The sequence below is a fragment of the Gracilinanus agilis genome, chromosome 1, assembly GCF_016433145.1.
Source record: "Gracilinanus agilis isolate LMUSP501 chromosome 1, AgileGrace, whole genome shotgun sequence".
Lineage (NCBI taxonomy): Eukaryota > Metazoa > Chordata > Mammalia > Didelphimorphia > Didelphidae > Gracilinanus > Gracilinanus agilis.
In genome coordinates this window covers 272,595,252-272,615,217 of record NC_058130.1, presented here as the reverse complement: position 1 = coordinate 272,615,217, position 19,966 = coordinate 272,595,252, and the positions used below count along the sequence as shown (strand labels likewise).

Here is a 19,966-nt window from a genome sequence, read left to right as displayed (position 1 = left end):
TTTCATTTGGAATAACAAAAGATCAAGAATTTCAAGGGAAATAATAAAAAAAATGTGAAGGAAGGGGGTCTAGCAGTACCAGATATTAAATTATACTATAAAGCAGCAGTCATCAAAACACTATGGTACTGGCTAAGAGACAGAGAGGAGGATCAATGGAATAGACTTGGGGTAAATGACATCAGCAAGACAGTGTATGATAAACCCAAAGAGCCCAACTTTTGGGACATGAATCCACTATTTGACAAAAACTGCTGGGAAATTTGGAAAACAATTTGGGAGAGATTAGGTTTAGATCAACATCTCACACTCTACACCAAGATAAATTCAGAATGGGTGAATGACTTGAATATAAAGAGGGAAACTATAAACAAGTTAAGTGAACACAGAATAGCATACTTGTCAGATCTGTGGGAAAGGAAAGACTTTAAAACCAAGCAAGAGTTAGATAAAATTACAAAATGTAAATTAAATGGTTTTGATTATATTAAACTAAAAAGCTTTTGTACAAACAAAAATAATGTAGTCAAAATCAGAAGGGAAACAACAAATTAGGAAAAAATCTTTATAACAAAAAATTCTGACAGGGGTCTAATTACTCAAATATACAAGGAGTTAAAGCAATTGTATAAAAAATCAAGCCATTCCCCAATTGATAAATGGGCAAGAGACATGAATAGGCAATTTTCAGGTAAAGAAATCAAAAGTATCAATAAGTACATGAGAAAGTGTTCTAAATCTCTAATAATTAGAGAAATGCAAATCAAAACAACTCTGAGATATCACCTCACACCTAGCAAATTGGCTAAAATGAAAGAAGGGGAGAGTAATGAATGTTGGAGAGGATGTGGCAAAATTGGGACATTAATGCATTGCTGGTGGAGTTGTGAACTGATCCAGCCATTCTGGCTGGCAATTTGGAATCATGCTTAAAGGGCTATAAAAGAATGCCTGCCCTTTGATCCAGTCATACCATTGTTGGGTTTGTACCCCAAAGAGATCATAGATAAACAGACTTGTACGAAAATATTTATAGCTGCGCTTTTTGTGGTGGCAAAAAACTGGAAAAGGAGGGGATGTCCTTCAATTGGGGAATGGCTGAACAAACTGTGGTATATGCTGGTGATGGAATACTATTGTGCTAAAAGGAATAATAAACTGGAGAAGTTCCAGGCGAACTGGAGAGACCTCCGGGAACTGATGCAGAGTGAAAGGAGCAGAGCCAGAACATTGTACACAGAGACTGATATACTGTGGTAAAATTGAATGTAATGGACCTCTGTACCAGCAGCAATACAATGACCCAGGACAGCTCTGAGGGATCTGTGGTGAAGAACGCTGCCCACATTCAGAGGAAGGACTGCAGGAGAGGAAACATATAAGAAAAGCAACTGCTTGAACGCATGGGTCGGGGTGGACATGATTGGGGATGTGGACTCGAAACTACCACACCAATGCAACTACCAACAATTTGGAAATTGGTCTTGATCAAGGACACATGACAAAACTAGTGGAAATGTGCATCGGCCATGGGTGAGAGGAGTGCGGGGGGTGAAGGGGAAAGTAGGAGCATGCATCATGTAACCATGTTAAAAAGGAATATTAATAAATGTTTAAAAAAATAATAAAAAATAAAAAAAAGTTTCTTAATTTTTCAGCCATCAAAGTGGTATCATCTGCATAATCAAGATTATTGATCTTTGTCTGACTTTTTATTCATCCAGCTTGACATTTCACAAGATGTACCCTGCATATTAAATAAATAAATAAAACAATATACAACCTTGCTGTACTTTCTCAATCTTAAACCAAGCCTATCAGCTGTTCCATATCAGATTCTAACTGTTGCTTCTTGACCAGTATACAGGTTCCTAAGGAGACAAGATGATCTGGCACTCCCATCTCTTTGAGAGCTTGACACATTTTCTTGTAATCCACATAATCAAAGGCTTTAGAAGCAGATGAAGTAAAAATAGATGTTCATCTGGAACTTCCTGGCTTTCTCCATAATCCAGCATATATTGGTGATTTGGCCTCCAGTTCCTCCTCCTCTTCAAAATCCAAACTGCTCTTTTAGTAATTCTCCATTCAAATACTACTGAAATCTAGCTTGCTGGAGTGTGAAATGAGCAAAGCTATTCAGTAATTTGAACATTCTTTGACACTTCACTTCTTTAGGATTTGGATGTAAACTGATCTTTCCAATCCAATGGCCCCTGTTGAGTTTTCCAAATTTGCTAGTATATTGAGTATAATACTTTATCACATCATCTTTTAGGATTTTAAATAGCTCAGCTAGAATTCTGACACCTCCATTGGCTTTCCTGTTAGCAATGCTTCCTAAGGCCAACTTTACTTCATTCTCTATGTCTGGTTCTAGATTAGTAACCACACCATTGTAGCTATTGGTGATGCTAAGATCTTTCTTGTCTAGTTCTTCTATGCTTCTTTTAAATCTCTTCTGCTTCTGTTATGGGTCCACCATTTTTGTCTTTTATCATGCCTATTTTCACATGAAACATTCATTTGGTATCTCTAATTTTCTTTAAAAGATCTCTTGTCTTTCCCATTCTATTGTTTTCTTCTATTTCTTTGTATTCTCATTTAAGAAAAGCTTATTGATATTCTCTGGAATTCTGCATTCACTTGTGTATATCTTTCCTTCTTTCCTCAGCTATTTGTAAATCCTCATCAAATAGCCACTTTGCTTTCTCCCTCCTCTTCTTCAGAATGTTTTTTTGTGGCTGCCTTCTGGACAATATTTTGAACCTCTATCCATAGTTCTTTAGGCATGCTACCTACTAGATGTAATCCGTTAAATCTGTTATTATTTTTATAACAGACTTCAAATTCCCCAAAAGACTATGCCATTAGGCAATTTTCTGCAAGGGCAGCAGTAACCTATTGTCCTCTGACATCCCAAAGAAAATGCAAAAACTATGGTTCACTTCACAAATCACTAAGCAAACATTATTTAAACAGTACAGTTCTATACTCCACAAGAATAAAAATAAGATTTAAAAGCTACTGCTACAAATCATACCAAAATGCATAGGACCTTTTAGAAGCCTTGTCAAATATTTAGGGCCAATTGAATAGCTCTACAGATGTGGACCTAAAAATCCTGTACTGAAGGAACAATTCAGAAATCAAGATGTTTCCTAGGCTGGTATATTCCTAGTCAAAAACATTGGTTCCATACAGAAGAAAAACAACTGTTTGAACATGGGTTGATGGGGATATGATTTGGGATGTACACTCTAAACAACCAACCTAGTGCAACCATCGATAATAAGAAAATAGGTCTTGATCAATGATACATGTAAAACTTAGTAGAATTGTGTGTCGATCAGTGGATTGAGAGTCAGGCCTAGAGATGGGAGATCCTAGGTTCAAACCCAGCCTCAGATACTTCCCAGCTGTGTGACTCTGGGCAAGTCACTTGATCCCCATTGCCCACCCTTGCCACTCTTCCACCTATGAGCCAATACGCAGAAGTTAAGGGTTAAAAAAAAACAAAGAATTGCATGTCAACTACAGGGAGCAGGAGGGAGGATTGGGGGGAGGGAAAAAACATGCATCATGCAACTATGGAAAAATAGTCTAAAAAAAAAACAAAACAAACAAAAAATTGGTTCCAGAAGTCCTCAGAGCATTCTGATTCAAAGGAATTGAAAATATATCAAAATATAGTTCATGTTTCCCAAGAGGTCCTTTTCTTCTCATCCCCCCCACAAAGTCACTAAGAATCTCCAATTTTTAAGGGGTTTTGAGGGCTCTAATAATAAAAATAATAGCTAATCTTTAAATAATGCTTACTATTTATCAAGCACTGCTAAGCAGTGCTTCATTTCTTTTTCTTTTATTTTTTTTAATTTAAAACCCTTACTTTCCATCTTAGAATCAATACTGTGTCAGAAAGAGTCAGAAAGACAGAGATGAGTGATCTGGGTGTTAGTACATCTGAACTCACTAGAGGCTATTTACTTGTTTCGTTCATAAGGTAAAAAGGCCATTTTTATTAGGATGCTCAAGTCTTTCCCCATGTTGACTTCATGCTTTGTTATTCAAACCTTAACTATTTCTACCAGAAAACAGCATGATCAGTGATTGTTGCCTATAAACCAAGGACAGGGTAACAAAGAAGAAAAGACGGACAAAAGCACTAGCTGCTTCTCTGTCATCTTGTGACTATTGTGCTGCTTCTGCTACCACACAGGAGAAGCAGTGAGGGAGGTGTAGAGAGAGGGAGAAATTAGCAATGGCAGCAAAACATCTACTTATCTGTAACTGGAGCATTGCTACTGCTGTTTTTGTCTAACTCCTTCTAGGAACATACCTCAAATTTCACAATAAAAGTTAATACATGGATAGCTAGGTGGTTCAGTGGATAGAAAGCCAGGCCTAGAGTCAAGAGGACCTGGGATCAAAAGTGGCCTCAAATACTTCCTAGCTGTGTGACCTCAGCAAGTCACTTAACCCACATTGCCTAGCCCTTACCACTCTTCTGCCTTGAAACCAATCCATAGCATCATTTCTAAAACAGAAAAGAAGGGTTTGTTTTGTTGATTCTAAATGAAGTAATAATAAAATGTTTGATCTTCACTGATCAACATGATGCCAAAATCCCTTAGGTATGGTATTTACATTTTCAAACTTTTATATCTGTTTTGAGTCTTCACTGAGTAAGAATGTTTTATATGCAAATATCTGCCTCCACTATTTCATACAGATCTCAGATTCAGATAGTAAGGATACCTTTCAAACAATATTTAGTCTTTATATAAGAGGTCAATAAAACTGTTTCTGTAACAGTGCTGATATCTATTGTCTTAGCACTAATACTAATATCTAATGTGTTGAGAATAGCTTTGTCATAAGGTATGAAATTCCCTTTTTTTTTTTTTTTTTTTAAACCCTTACCTTCCATCTTGGAGTCAATACTGTGTATTAGCTTGAAGGCAGAAGAGTGGTAAGGGTAGGCAATGGGGGTCAAGTGACTTGCCGAGGGTCACACAGCTGGGAAGTGTCTGAGGCCAGATTTGAACCTAGGACCTCCTGTCTCTAGGTCTGGCTCTCAATCCACTGAGCTACCCAGCTGCCCCCGAAATTCCTTTTTTTTTAATGCAACAACATCTTTCTTGGAAGCTGCTAGGTGGTTCAGTGGATGGAGGGGCAGGCCTAAAGATGGGAAGTCCTGGATTAGGATCTGGCCTTGGACTCTTCCTAGCTGTGTTACCCTGGGCAAGTCACTTAATCCCTATTGCCTAGCCCTTACTGCTCTTCTGCCTTGAACCAATACATAAGTGCTGTATATTCCATCTAAGATGGAAGGTAAAGGTTAATATATATGTGTATTCTATATATTATATATCGCTATACATTATATATGTGTGTGTGTTTTAGTAAGTATGAATATGATTACTTGAAGCGCTAGTAAGTGAAAGAACAATATAAAACTAAGAAATCCCTAGAAATGATGCTGAAAAGCAAGGTTTTCTACCAGAATAAAACTGCAGAGGTTCCCTAAAGAAAGACCTATTGCATTCAGATCTTCTTTTCTATTTTTGTTTCTTTCTTTCTTTCTTTCTTTCTCTTTTTCTCTCTTTCTTTCTTTCCTTTTTTCCTTCCTTCCTTCCTTCCTTCCCTTCCATCTTAGAATTGATACTAAGAATTGGTTCCAAGGCAAAGAGTGGTTAGAGCTAGGCATTTAGAGCTAAATGACTTACTTGCCCAAGATCTGAGGCCAGATTTGAATCCAGGATCTCCTATCTCCTGGCCTGGCTTTCTATAAACTGAGCCATCTAGCTGACTCTATATGTTTTCTTAATAGGTCAACGAGAAGTTGAATGTGGGAGTATGTGAAAAAGTTTTAAGTTTTCAAAATGAGGAGGCAGCAAATATATCAAGTTTCTATAAACTGGAATTTTTCTTTCATTCCTCTTGGCAATCAAAGGGAAAGGCCCAACTTTAAAAGAAACTATCAGTAGAGTCCAGACCACATCATTCCAATTAGAAGCTTAGAACTAATTTAATCTATAAACTTGCCCATATCTGAGAGTTTCCCTGGCCCATGCCTTACAAATCCCCAACCTCATGCTCCCGTACTCTTTGTAATAAGCATTATTAGCACCAATAGCCACTACTTCTGGACCATCCATCACAATGCTTTGCAAATGACAGGCACCAAAAAATGGGTACTGAATTAATTCCCAGGCTGACCTAACATATATGTGTGTTGTATATGTGTCTATATATCTGTGGTTTGGTCCCAACACTTCTCTCCAAATTTAATCATCTCCAAAGCTTTTAAAAATAATACTTTCTTTTGAATCATAGAATACCATAAGTTAAAAGGTAGCAAAGTAGATATCTATTGGAGTCATATGCCCAGCTGTCATAAAATTACTTTCCCCATAAAAAAATACCACCATGTTAAAAAAAAAAAAACATTTGAATTTTAAGAAAGCTCCAGGTAAGTATTGTTTCTTTTGTTTTTGAATATTTCATTGCCCAAAGCACACTCCTTACTTTTTGCTATAATAAAAGTACATGCCCTAAAAACTCTCATGTAAATGAGACGAATATCTTTCAGTAACTTAAAAATCAAGAGAGAGAAAGGGAAAGGGAGATAAAGAGGGAAGGAGAAAGGAGGAGAGGGAGAGGGCTATGGGGAAAGAAAAGGAAGATGATAATCATTTTATACATATGTCTCCCTCATTAGAATGGACCCTCCTTGAGGAGATAAAGGTCCAATAAAAATTTGCTGGTTTACTGATTCATAAAACCTAAGATCTTCAAAAATATTGTATCAGAGTGCTACAGAATCAAGATTAGTTAAATATCATTCTTTTGAAGACAACAAAAGAAGAGTTTGTAAAGAAGGAGATTTTTTTCAGAGTTGCTCAGAGCAGAGCACTTACCACCAAATAGATATATATCACTTGAAGGAAAGCAGCTGAGACATTCTCCAAGAGAATACATACACCTTTCACACATAAGGAAATGAGGGCCCAGGGGTCAGCCAGGTAGCTCAGTGGATTGAGAGCCAGACCTGGAGATGGGAGATCCTGGGTTCAAACCTGGCCTCAGACACTTCCCAGCTATGTGACCCTGGGCAAGTCATTTAACCCCCATTGCCTACCCTTGCCATTCTTCTGCCTTGGAGCCAATACACAATATTGACTCCAAGACAGAAGGGTAAGGGTTTTTTTAAAAAAAAGGAAATGAGGGCCCAGAAAGAAAATCTGCCAGTTGCAACTAGACCCCAAAGGACTCTTTACTTCTAGGCCAGTACCCCTTATGCTGCCTCTGATGCTACATTTCTATCAATAGTTATATTTCTATGAGATTCGGAATATTGATTATATGGCTCCCCTGCTTTTATTCAGGATGGTAATGTGTAAATGGAATTAGCTCACCTTTATTCATTCTTTAGATTTTAGCCACCAGGAATATGTCACCACACCCAACTTAGCATTAAATGAGGAGGGGGGACATCTATGATCCACATGTGCTAGTAAGTGACAAATCAAAAACAAGTGACTGCCCTCTGGGCAGTCCAAAACTGTCATTTATCCACATAGACTGGAGGGTGGACACAGGAAGTGATGAAAAAAACTATATTTTAAATATGATGTTAACTTCCTGTGGAGGGGATTTTGCCCTTTGAACCTGGCCTTGAAGGAGCCCAGGTTGAGACCTCAGACTGCTTCCCTTTGAATTGTCACGTGGGTAAGTTAGGCTGACTCCCTTTCTTTTCCCTTGGCATTACTGGAGGCCCTAACCTAAAAAGAGGTCTCTCATCCTGGAGGAGGTCTCATGGCTAGAAGCCTTGTTTAATTAACCTTTGTGCCCCTTTGCTGGGGCCTCTGAAGCCCTTCCTGGTTCAGGCCTCATGACCAGGTCTCTCTCCCTCCTTCCATCTCTACCTCTTTTCCTCTTTCCCTCCTCCCTCTCCTTCTCCTTCTCTCTCTCTCTCTCATTCTCCCTACCTTAAATATCCAGTCCAACCATAATTTTTACCTTTTACAGTAACAAGCATTTATTAACCATTTACTTCCTACCAGGGCTCTGCTAAGAGCTGGGGACACAAATAGAAGCAAAAAGGAAGCTAGTCCCAGAACTCACGGAGCTTCCATCCTAATGAGGAAAGACCACACACGGTGGCAACATCCTTAGAAGGATGAAGCATATAATTTACATTAAAACAAAGTAAACATATACTGCATACTTTCCATATAATTTTTAAATGAAGCATTTAGTCAGTCAACAAGCATTTATCAAGCACTTACTATGAGCCAGGCACTAGGCTAAGTGCAAGGGATAAAAAGAAAGATCAAAAATATGGCCCCTGCTCTCAGGGAGCACATGCTCTAATGCAGTGATTCCCAAAGTGGGCTCTACTGCCCCCTGATGGGTGCTGCAGCAATCCAGTGGGGCAGTGATAGCCACAGGTGCATTTATCTTTCCTATTAATTGCTATTAAAATTTTTTAAAATTAATTTCCAGGGGGCTAAGTAATATGTTTTCTGGAAAGGGGGTGGTAGGCCAAAAAAGTTTGGGAACCACTGCTCTAATGGAAGAGAAAACATACATAAAACAACACATACAAGATGCACCCAGTGGAAGTAGAAGACTTTTGCAAGGGATGGCACAAGAAGCAGAGGAGCCAGGGAAAGGCCTCCTGCAAAAGGTTTGAAATCATGTTCCTTTCAAGCTAAGTGTTCCACTTACATATACTCTAATATAATGCACATATATGTGTGGGGATACATGAGATAGAGCAAACTATGCACAGAGAGTCGTTTACATTTTAACTTAACAAGAATTAGTTTAAAAAAAAAAAAAAAGAAACAGTTTTGATACTATTGAAAAGTTATAGAGGCAGTGAGATGGATAGAGAGCCAGGTCTGGAGGCGGGAGGTCCTACATTCAAATCTGACCTCAGACACTTCCTAGCTGTGTGATCCTGGGCAAGCCACTTAAATGCCAATTGCCTAGCACTTATTACTCTTCTGCCTTGGAACCAATACTTAATATTGATCCTAAGGCGGAACCTAAAGGTGAAGAAAGAAAAGTTATTTCACCTCTATGACAGTTTACATGAGTCATATTCTATTTGGGACAAAAAGATAAACCATTAGAAGGATATATTGGGCTCTAGTCTCAAAATTATACAAAACTAGTCAGCCTTGTAATATGAATCTTAATAACAACAGTATGTATCTGCTACATCTTTCATTTATCTTTTAGTACTTGAAAAAATTCATTTGTCAAATGATCTTTATTATACATAAAATCCATCCTCCAAATTGGTCTAAATACATCCCTTTAGGATAACCAAAAGGATATTAAAGAAGACAGTATTTTTATTTAAGCTAGGTTTCTTACTCCTAAAGGTTCCATTCATTATTTGTTGAGGGAAAATGTTGTTTCCATTCCAATTTTTTCCAACTATGGTAGTATATTTTATCAGAGTAGGCTTAGTTATAAAGTAAGTAAAGTAGTAACTATGGAAATTGATTTGATTTTTTACTCATACAAAGAACAAAGGACAATACATGATTTTTTTCTCTCACCTAAGTATAAATACATAACTTCAGAATTTATCATTCACTTTTAAGCAAAATTTACTGATGCTCTGAATCACAGGATCAAGAACATAAAGATGGAAGGGGCCCTGGTGGTCATCTCATCTAACTCCCTTATTTTACCAATGGGAAAAATCAAGTCTGTCAAGTCTCTCCAAGTCAGTGCCATTTCTACAGTACTATATTACTTCTATAAATTTGTTTTCTCTAAAAATGTTAAGACAAGATGAAGTCAAGTGAATAATACTACCTTTTGGGGAGCCAAGATCCTCTGTCTGAACTTTTCAATGGTCTCTTGACCCATAGTAGCCCAAGCATTGGCAAATGCTTCAGCTTTGTCTTGACTGAGATGAACATTCTCTAATTGTTGTTGCAGAACTGCTGGTTTAACATTGTGATAAACAGCCTGTGAAACAGAAGAAAATATATACATATGATGCCATGTATCATTTCAACGCATTTAAACATTAGAAGAACAGTAGTATATCTGTTAACCCAAAACCACTTTTCTGGCTTTTAAATTTTTTTTAATTAATATTTCATATTGCTATTACACTAAATCCTTCTAAAGAACAATTTACAGAGCCTCAGGTCAGAAAGAAAGTTGCTTTATATGTGGACTAATGAAGATAAAAATGCTATTTGTGCCTAAGGGTTTATATGTCCTAAATATATTAGATATTTGTATAATCTCCTTATTTGTCTTTAGCTACATAAATTTACTTTTCCTAACTAGTGAGCCTACCACAGTTACCATTTAAATCAATTAAGTACAAGGAAGCATAAGAGTAGAGAACAAAACTAAAATATATAAAACAAAGAAAGGGGTAACTATAGAATTACTAACAATAAGTATAATAGGAGTCTAGGTGGAAGGAAGATTTGTATAACTTAAGTATTTTGAGAAGGTGTCACAAAGGAGGTAGAATATGAACCAGATCTTGAAGGCAAGAAAAAAGAGAGACCACATTTTAGGGGGGCTTTGAGGGGTTTGGTAGGAGGGAGGTTCAGAAAGGTCATGTAAGCAAAAATTCAAGAGTTTTTACTTTAGTTGTCCTTTTCCTTAAGTTTTACTTTATCTTCCTATTGGAAAAAAATCTCTAACTTACTTCTTTGTTACCTTTTCCAAATTTTAGTACCCAAAACAATAGATTCAAATAAATAACTTTCTTGCCTTGACTTATCATTTACTGATCTTTGAAAGCCAAAAAAAATCTTCATATATTTTACTAAATAATCTTAAAATAACTGTACTTCACATTAGCTTTGTTTTTAACAATATAAAAAGCAACCCAACTTAAAAAATTCTATACTACACTATGGATAAACATTAGTATATATAAACATTAGTTTCCTTCACTTAAATCCCCACTTATATATCAACTTCTCCTGGAGAGAGACAAACTAGTCAAATAGGACACCAAGGATTTTACTACTGCATTTCTAGTGAAACATGTATAATAAAGATAAGAATACAGGTTGGGTGGGTAGAGAACAAAGACTTTGGCTCCTTAACTTACCTTTTCTTCAGAATCAAATTAAATTTCATTCTAAGACAAAGGGGATCTTGGTACTGTCCATCCGGAGAGAAAACAGCATGGTATTATGAGAAAAGTCTTTGGTTTGGAGTAGGAAGGCCCAGATTCCAACTTTGTCATGAACTATCTATGCAAAATAAGTCACTTAAGCTTTCTGAGCTTCAGACCTCATCTATATATAAAAAGGATTTGAGAATCGATTGGTATGTTGGGATCTTTAATTCAAAGAAACAAGCATTCCAGAGACCAGAGTTTCCCTATCTGCCTTGAAAAATGATCTAGGACTATCTCAGGCTTTCAGCTAGAGCATAGAACATGGGTTTAAAGAAACACACACAGTCTGGAGGAGGCAGATGGAGAAGCAGAGGGTCTCAATATTTTAGCAGCAACAGCAATGTCAGACCCACCCAAGATTTAATAATCTGAGATGGAAAGAATCAGCATCACTAGATAAAGCAGGAAAAGGGGGAAAGAAAAAGGAGAAATGCGCTATAGCTGTGAAAAGAGAGAGATCAGGGATGGCCATCACAGTAGAAGATTCTGGCTGAAGCTTTAAGTTTTATCCATATGAGGAAACTGGCCAAGAGAGATTTTTTTTTTAAATCCTTACCTTTTGTCTTAGGCTAAGTTCTAAGAAAGAAGAGCAGTAAGGTCCAGGCAATTAAGGTTAAGTGACTTGCATAGGGCCACAGCTAGTAAGTATCTGAAGCCAGATTTGAAGCCAAGTCTTCCCAACTCCAAGCCTAGATTCCCCCTCCAAGAGAGATTAAATGACTAATCCAAGGTTACACAGGTAGTATCAGAGGCAGAATTTGAACTCAGGTTCTCTGAATCCAAAAACAGAGCTCATTCTTCTACACCAGGGGTTGGCAATGTATGGCTCTTGAGCCATATCTGGCTCCACCTCCCAACCTGCCAGTCCGGGCAGAGCCCCAGGATGTGCCCAGGGGGCCCTTCAGCCCCCGCCCCAGATTCCAGCACCTTCTGCCTCCATCCTCCTCCTTCCGCAGGCATTTATGGCTCTCACAGCCAAAAAGGTTGCCGACCCCTGCTCTATACCATGTGTGTTCTTCTCACATATATTCCCTATGCATATGCCATGCATATTTGATCCCTCTAAATCAGTGGTTCCCAGACTTTTTTGGTCTACCACCCCCTTTCCAGAAAAAATATTACTTAGCCCCCTGGAAGTTAATTTTTTTTTATTTTAATAGCAATTAATAGGAAAGATAAATGCACCTGTGGCCATCACCACTCCCCTGGATTGCTGCAGCACCCACCAGGGGGTGGTAGCGCCCATTTTGGGAATCACTGCTCTAAATATTCACTCTCCTCAAAGAGTGTGTCTACTTGTAGGAGAGCCCTAGATTTACAAGGCAATTTATCCAACTGAAATTTTTTTATGATGTTATTTCATTAAATTCCTTTGCTTTGAACTGACTGTGAAAGTTGGCTTATTTTAGGAAAAGTAAATACATTAGCAGGGCTTGCGAACTCTGATTTCCAATGGATTTGGATCCATAAATACCTTGAGCCTGAGATAGCTATCCTAGGGGCTCCATTTGTGAAAGGCAGGTACCAAAGGTACCTTAATATGATAGTCCTTGCAAATGTAATTTTTAATAAAAATATTAGAGATTATATCTTGCATTACCAAGTCATATATTTTATAAACAGCTTTGGACAATGAAAGTACCTGCTCCAAAATAAATGATATTGTTTCAAGAACCAAGTGAAGATCTTGTTTCTCTAGTGAAAATGCAACTTGGAGTTTTTCTTCTTCTTCTTCACTGAAACTGTTCTCTGTCTGCAACATATATAGCAATTTGTTAGCATTCGATCAAAAATCTAAGTCTCTAACCTTCAAAAGATCCATCTACTTTGATAAGGAAATCTTTTAGAAAGAAGATACAAACTAGGAAGAAAAAATTACTCCATGAAGTTAGAGCTCAATAAAAAGAATAGTTTGTAATCATGATATGACTCTCAATTCCCATTAATAATCTACAGTCTGAAGTTCTAGGATGTGCCCATAGTATTTAAGATGTCTTGATTTTTTTTTTTTATCCTGGGACTCCATTCTAGGAGCATAGGGCCACAACCAGTAGGCAATGGGTCACACAGTCGCTCAGGGTCACCCAGCTAGAAAGTGTCTGAGCCTGGATTTGAACCTAGGACCTTTCGTCTCTACGCCTGGCTCTCAATCCACTGAGCTAGCCCAGCTGCCCCTACTTTAGGTTGCAGTTTCTTTAGCAGATGTAGTTTTTACAGGCTGGGGTTGCTAGCCCCACGCCCAACCCTCCTCCTTTTTCATCCGGGCTAGGGACCGTCCTTGGCCCAGGAGTGGTAAGGGTGGGCAATAGGGGTCAAGTGACTTGCCCAAGGTCACACAGTTGGCAGTGTCCGAGGCCGGACTTGAACCTAGGACCTCCAGTCTCTAGGCCTGGCTCTCAATCCACTGAGCAACCCAGCTGCCCCTGTCTTGATTAGTCTAGCTTATATAGTTACACTAAGACAGTTGGGAACTATGTACTCAATCTACTGCTTTTTTCTGGCCTTTACAAAAGAATCCCCCTGGTCTGAAGATTACATTCACTAATAAAAAAAAGTCCCAAGTTACGACAGCTTATTTTGCAGATGAGGAAACTGAGAAACAAAAGGTTATGTAAAGACTTGATCATACAACTAGTAAGTGATGGTTCTAAAACTTAGCTTTAAAAAAATAACCTTCTACATGCACCATGTCAATCTGAATCATATTTAAAATACAAAACAATAATTGTGGTAATATATTAAATATGAAGTCCTACTTTCCAAGTTATACACAACAATGTGTACTAAAGTAAAATTATTTGGGACAATTCTATTGCTTTAACTGAAGAGATGAGGTAAAGGGAAGAAGGTACAGAAAAGGAGCTGAATCATTAAAAGAATCTACACAGCAATATTGCAAAGATAATCAACTGTGAAAGACTTGGTAATCCCTCTGATCAATACAATAATCTACCACAACACCAAATGATTCATGATACAAAATGCTATCCAGCTCCAGTTAGAAAACTAATAATCCCAAAACTGAGGTATTGATTGAGTTATATTTTCCTTTATTTCTTTGCCTTTTTTTGAAACATGGATAATTTTGAAATGGTTTGTATGACTTCATATGTATAAAGTATATCATATTTCTTGCCTTCTCAAAGTGGGGGGAGGGGTTGAGAAAGAGAAAGAAGCTATAACTGAAAATTTAACATAAAATTTAAAAATAAAAAAATAATAAAGTTCATAGGCTCAAGGTTTTTTTTTAACCCTTACCTTCCATCTTAGAATCAATACTGTGTATTGGTTCCAAGGAAGAAGAGTGGTAAGAGCTATGTAACGGGAGTTAAGTGACTTGCCCAGGATCACCTAGCTAGGATGTGTCTGAGGCCAGAGGCTAGATTTGAACCTAGGAACTCTCATCTCTAGGCCTAGCTCTCAATCCACTGGGCCACCTAGCTGGTCTCGTAGGCTTAGTTTTTTACATATAATTGAAGAAAAATCAGAAATCAGACAAATATGTATTATATGATTATATATGTATATATAATTTATATCACAGTACCTGCCTTATACCATATTACCTAGCTGGGAGGGAGTAGGGGGCAAAAAAGAGTGAGACATGGATTTTGGGACATTGGTAATTTGAGAATTTTGTTTTTTTGGATAAGCATAATTATGATCATGTATTACATGTTTTTAACAAATAATAAATATTATCATTATGCTACATATTATATTATACCATATACAGATATAAAATGCATGTTATTTAATAAATAAGTGATAACAAAAAACGAAAATAAAAAATGTATAGAAAAGCCCCTGAGCATGTTTGTAAAAAGAGCTGAAGAACAGATACTTCCTACCTGTGTGACCCTAGACAAGTCACTTAACCTCAACTGCCTAGTCCTTAGCACTCTTCTGCCTTAGAACCAATACACAGTATTGATTCTAAGATGAAAGACAAAGGTTTAAAAGAAAGGAGCTAAAGAAACCAGTACTTATAATGATTATACTTACAAATGATAAAGGGCTATATAATAATGATTTATATGCCACCCAGTTAAATAATTTTACCCACAGAACAAAAGTAGAGAATAAGCAAAAATACAAGGGAATTTTAAATACTGGTTCACAAAAAGAAATAGGCATTGCTATTTTTACCCAGAGGAATAATACCACTGTATTTTAAAAGTCATTGAATTTTAAATATCAGCCAAAATGCAGTAGAATAGAATGTTACAATTTAGACAAAAGCAAATATACAAACCTTTAAGTGTAGTTTCTGAAGAATTCGAGTGAGCAATCGAGGAAATCTTCCAGTATCTACTGCATTAACGAGAGACACAGCTTTTTTCATGCTACATATATTTAAAAAAAAAGTTAATTAAAAAATTTTAAAGTCTTAAAATATTAGTTACTATTATTACTAATTAGTGGCGACTAATTAGTAACAGCTAATATATTAGTTACTAATACTAGTTAGCTAGTTAATATATTAGTTTTATTGCCTATTTTTAGATTTCTGAATGTTCTAGGTATTTTAAAGATATCCTTAGTATCGGTATGCATTAGGGCAATATTAAAGAAACATTATAAAAATATTCCTACTTAAAGGGCTTTCTATGGTAAGGGCCTGTTAGGCAAATTCTTTTTTCTTCGGATTACCTTTGCCTAGGTAATTACATAAATTTATGGGTGAGAAGTCTAATAGCAATGTAACACAAAGTGATTGGCAACAGCACAAAACTTTCTGATAAAAAAATATTATAATACACAGGGAAAAGCATTAAAGAATAAAATGCTGAAAGACATTGTACAAAATAAAATCATTGTTATGATTAAGCATCTCCAAGCATTTCTAACCTGCTTCAGTGATTTTGAAGTAATGGTGGATAAAGAGATCAATATGTGATGTCATTGTTCGTGATACTAGCAATACCCCCACCCCAAAAAAGGAAGGGGGAGGGGGAAAGTAGTATAGTCTTTGCCCTTACGATGCTTAAAGGACTTTCCCTACTACAACCCAAGGTCTTTGAATGGTAAACTTTCACTATATCTAGTCCAGGTCTTAGGCCTAGCACAATTACTTTCTGGTCATCTCAATGCCATGCTTCCCTATCCAATTCTAGTTATATGTGTTCACAAGATAACAGACCGACAAAAGCAAGTGATTTTAGAAGTCAAAAAGTCCAACCCCTTCATTTTACAAGTCAAGAAAACTGAGGGCTTGAAAAGTTAAGTGTCTTGCCCATGATCACACAAGGAATGTCTGAAAATGAGTCTTCTTGATTTCAAACTAGGAATGTTAGCTATTATCCAAGTCCAGCTCTCAATGTCTTCCCCCATTACAAGGATTTTTATCCTTTTGGATGTACCCCATGGTGAAATCTAGTGAAGCTTATGGATTCAGAATAATATTTGTAATAAATGCAACATATTATAACAAAAAAATATATCATCAAGAACATGTTATAATAAACATAATGAAATAAAATAAAAAAAATTACAAATACATATGGTAAGTTATCACAATATTTTGTTTAAAAACATGTTTGAACCTTCAGCCTATTTGAATGTTAAGCTCCTTGAGGGAGAGACTGTTGCTGTATTGTATCCCAAGTGCTAATAATAATAACAATAGCAATAATTAATAAATGCTAACATTTATATAGTACTTTAAGTTATACAAAACTTTTCATATATGTTAATTCATTTTATCCCAGGAGAGCATCAAGCTGAATCTAGAAAGATGAAGTCCAATAGAGATCAATCTAAAACCTCATAGTTGAGCACAAAAAAATCAATTTCAAAGAATAAAGATAAGGGAGGTATATAGTTAGGCAATGGGTTTTTCTGAAAAAGATATGGGGTTTCAGTGAGCTACAAGATAATTGAGTTAATGTGATGAATCAGTTCTCTAAATCTAATATGATCATGGACTATACTGAGGTACATAGTTAATAATAGCAGCTAGCTTTTATATAGCACCTACTATGTGCCAGGAACTATGTTAAATGTTTTACAAAGATCTCATTTGATCCTCTCAACAAATCTGCTAGGTAAGTTCTATTGCTGATGAGATGGGTAGAAAGGTTATGTGACTTGTCCTAGGTCCCACAGTTAGTATCAGGCAGAATTCAAATTCAGGTGTTCCAGACTCCAAGTCCAGCACTTTATTCACTGCACCACCAAGCAGACTCCAAGCATAACACCTAGTCCATGGTAAGCACTTCATAAAGTGTTTTTAGTTCATTCATTCATCAAAGTAGAAGAGGTACAACAAGCTTCTAAAAGTGGGGTGTGGGTAGGAGTGTCAAGAGATGGGGAGTAGTGAGAGCAGAGAGGTGAAGCCGAAGGCCCTGATACAGGCAGCGGATGCGTGGGAATGCCAAAGAGGAGCAGCAGAGGAAACCTGTCATCTCAAGGCACAATCTTCTCACCTCCTCCTGACTTTACAGAGGGCAGCACATGTTCACCTCAGGCTCTTTTCTCCACTCCCCACCACAAGCCCTGCCGGCTCTTTCCCTGCCTGCTCTCCTAATGCCTGACGGCCTCTGGGAGGCGCCCCAGGAGCCATAATGGAAATTGGCAGAGACCGCACAGGCCCCGGACTCTCCCCAACCTCACCACAACCGCTCCCACCCTCTCCAGCTCTTCTAGGTCCCCCAGGCTCCCGGAGCTAGTGGGAGCGCCCCAGTTCCCAGGCTACCTGGGAGTCTCGGGGAGAATCAACTGGGTCCCGGCGGGGGAAGCCATCCTCTTCCACTCGGCTGCTTGGCCACCGCCTCCGGTCAGCTGCTTTTCTCCTGGCCAATGAAGAGCCGGGAACTGGACGCAGGCAGAACCAATCCCCGCCTTTCGCAGGGAATTGCGCTACGCGGATTGGTTCATCCTGTTCCGGGGCGCTCTACGAGGCAGGTCCCCTGCCTCAACTTTGAGCAGCCGATTGGCTACTGCTCTCTTCCCCCCGCCCTTCCGATTTTGGGTAAGGGTGGCGGGGCCACTTAAGTCATTTCTGGTCTAAGATCCTTCACCTGGAGACCTTGCAGTGAGATCCCTGGAGCTGGTCCGCCCTGTTTTACCCCAAATAGAGAGAAAATCTCAATATGGACTTCAGCCTTGGGGACTGTGAAAAGTATTTCTAATTACTGTTCAGCCTCCGAGCCTGAACCCAGGCCTGGTCGGGCCAGCGCCATCAGTAAACATTTAATAAGCACTTCCTATGTGCCAGGTGAAAAGACTGGTCCTCCTTTCAGGAAGCCGAAAATATAACAGGAAGACAACATGCAAGAAAATATATACAGAATACGTAGGCATTAATGGAGGGAAAGAACTGGAATTGAGAGATTGTGGAAGGCTTCCTGGAAAAGGTGGATTTTAATTGGGACTTAAAAAGAGCCAGGGAGGTTAGTAGTCGGGAGGGGAGGAGGAAGAGAATTCTAGGCATGGAGGAGAAAATGCCCGAAGTAGTCAAATAGTGTGTCTTGTTTGTGGGAATCAGCAGGATACCAGCATCATCGGATCCAAAAGTATATGTTGGGGGTAGAATGTAAGGATAAGAGGAGGGTAGGTTTTGAATGCCAAACAGAGCATTTTGTATTTATTTGCTCCTGGAAGAAACCAGTGGAGTTGAGAGCACTGTCAGAGGAGAGAAGGGGCCATGTATGAGAGATATTGCAAAGGTGAAATCAACAGGTCTTAGCAACAGATTGGGTATTGGGGTGAGAGTGAAAAAGGAATCTAGTTTGACTCCTAGGTTGTAAGTCTGAAAGCCTGAGTTTATGGGACAGTCCTCTACAGTAACAGGGAAGGTTAGAGGGAAATATAATTAGTTCTGTTTTGGGCATATTGAGTTTAAGATGTCAGATGGAAATTCAGTTCAAGATTTCTAAAAGGCAGTTGGAGATTTGAGGTTGGAGGCCAGCAGAAAGATTGGGGCAAGATAAATTTATTTCAATATCATCAACATAGAGATGTTAATTAAATCCATAGGAACTCCAGGTGGAGTAGTATAGAAACAAAAGAGAAGAGGGCCCAGGACAGAATCTTAAGGGACACATATAGAGGACATGATCTGAAGGAAGATCCACAAAGAAGATAGAGTAGGGACACTCAGGTAGAAGAGAACCAGGAAAGAGCAGTGTCTCAAAAAACTAAATGAGTGTCAAAGAGGAGACAGTGTTTAGTATCAAAGACTAAAGATCCAGGAGAATGTAGAATGAGACAAAGCCATTCATTGGATTTATCAACTAAGAAATCATTAGTAACTTTGGAGAGACCGGTTTTGGTGGAATGATAATATTAGAAGCCAAGACTGAAAGAGGTTAAGAAGAAAGTGAGGAGAGGGAAAATGAAGGAGAAAAAGAGATCAACAAAATGTTTAAAAAAGGAAAATGAATAAGGGCAGTGAAAAGGAGAAACACAGGACAGTTGCTTGATAGGATAGCAAAAAAATAATTATATCACCAATTTCTCAGAATAAAATAGATGGGTGGCTCAAAGGATTAAGAGCCAGGCCTAGAGCTGGGATGTCCTAGGTTCAAATCTGGCCTCAGACACTTCCTAGCTGTGTGACCCTGGGCAAGTCACTTAACCCCTATTGACTAACCCTTACCACTCTTCTGCCTTGGAACCAATACACAGTATTGATTCTAAGACAGAAAGTAAGGGTTTAAAAAAAAAAAATAATAGACACACTTGACATTGGGTTTAACTTAACACTATTTTGTAGTCTTTCATTTGGAAAAGAAACATTGTTATTTATCAAAATGACACCTAAAAATCAAACAAGCA

At 37.9% G+C, this 19,966-nt stretch overlaps 1 protein-coding gene across 2 annotated transcripts in view; it reads right to left on the bottom strand.

The window, feature by feature from the left end:
- COMMD10 (COMM domain containing 10) overlaps positions 1-17,929 on the bottom strand; it is a 300,447-nt gene extending 282,518 nt beyond the window's left edge. Inside the window, exons 1-4 of one of the 2 annotated variants that reach the window (XM_044661956.1) lie at positions 17,883-17,929; positions 15,441-15,531; positions 12,828-12,938; positions 9,844-9,999 (exon numbers count right to left, since the gene is read on the bottom strand). In XM_044661956.1, coding sequence (XP_044517891.1) covers positions 9,844-9,999; positions 12,828-12,938; positions 15,441-15,531; positions 17,883-17,929 — 405 coding nt within the window. Of the gene's footprint in view, positions 1-9,843; positions 10,000-12,827; positions 12,939-15,440; positions 15,532-17,613; positions 17,680-17,882 lie in introns of those variants that run through there. The other variant, XM_044661963.1, reaches the window with a different exon arrangement.
- Between the last annotated feature and the right edge of the window lie 2,037 nt (positions 17,930-19,966).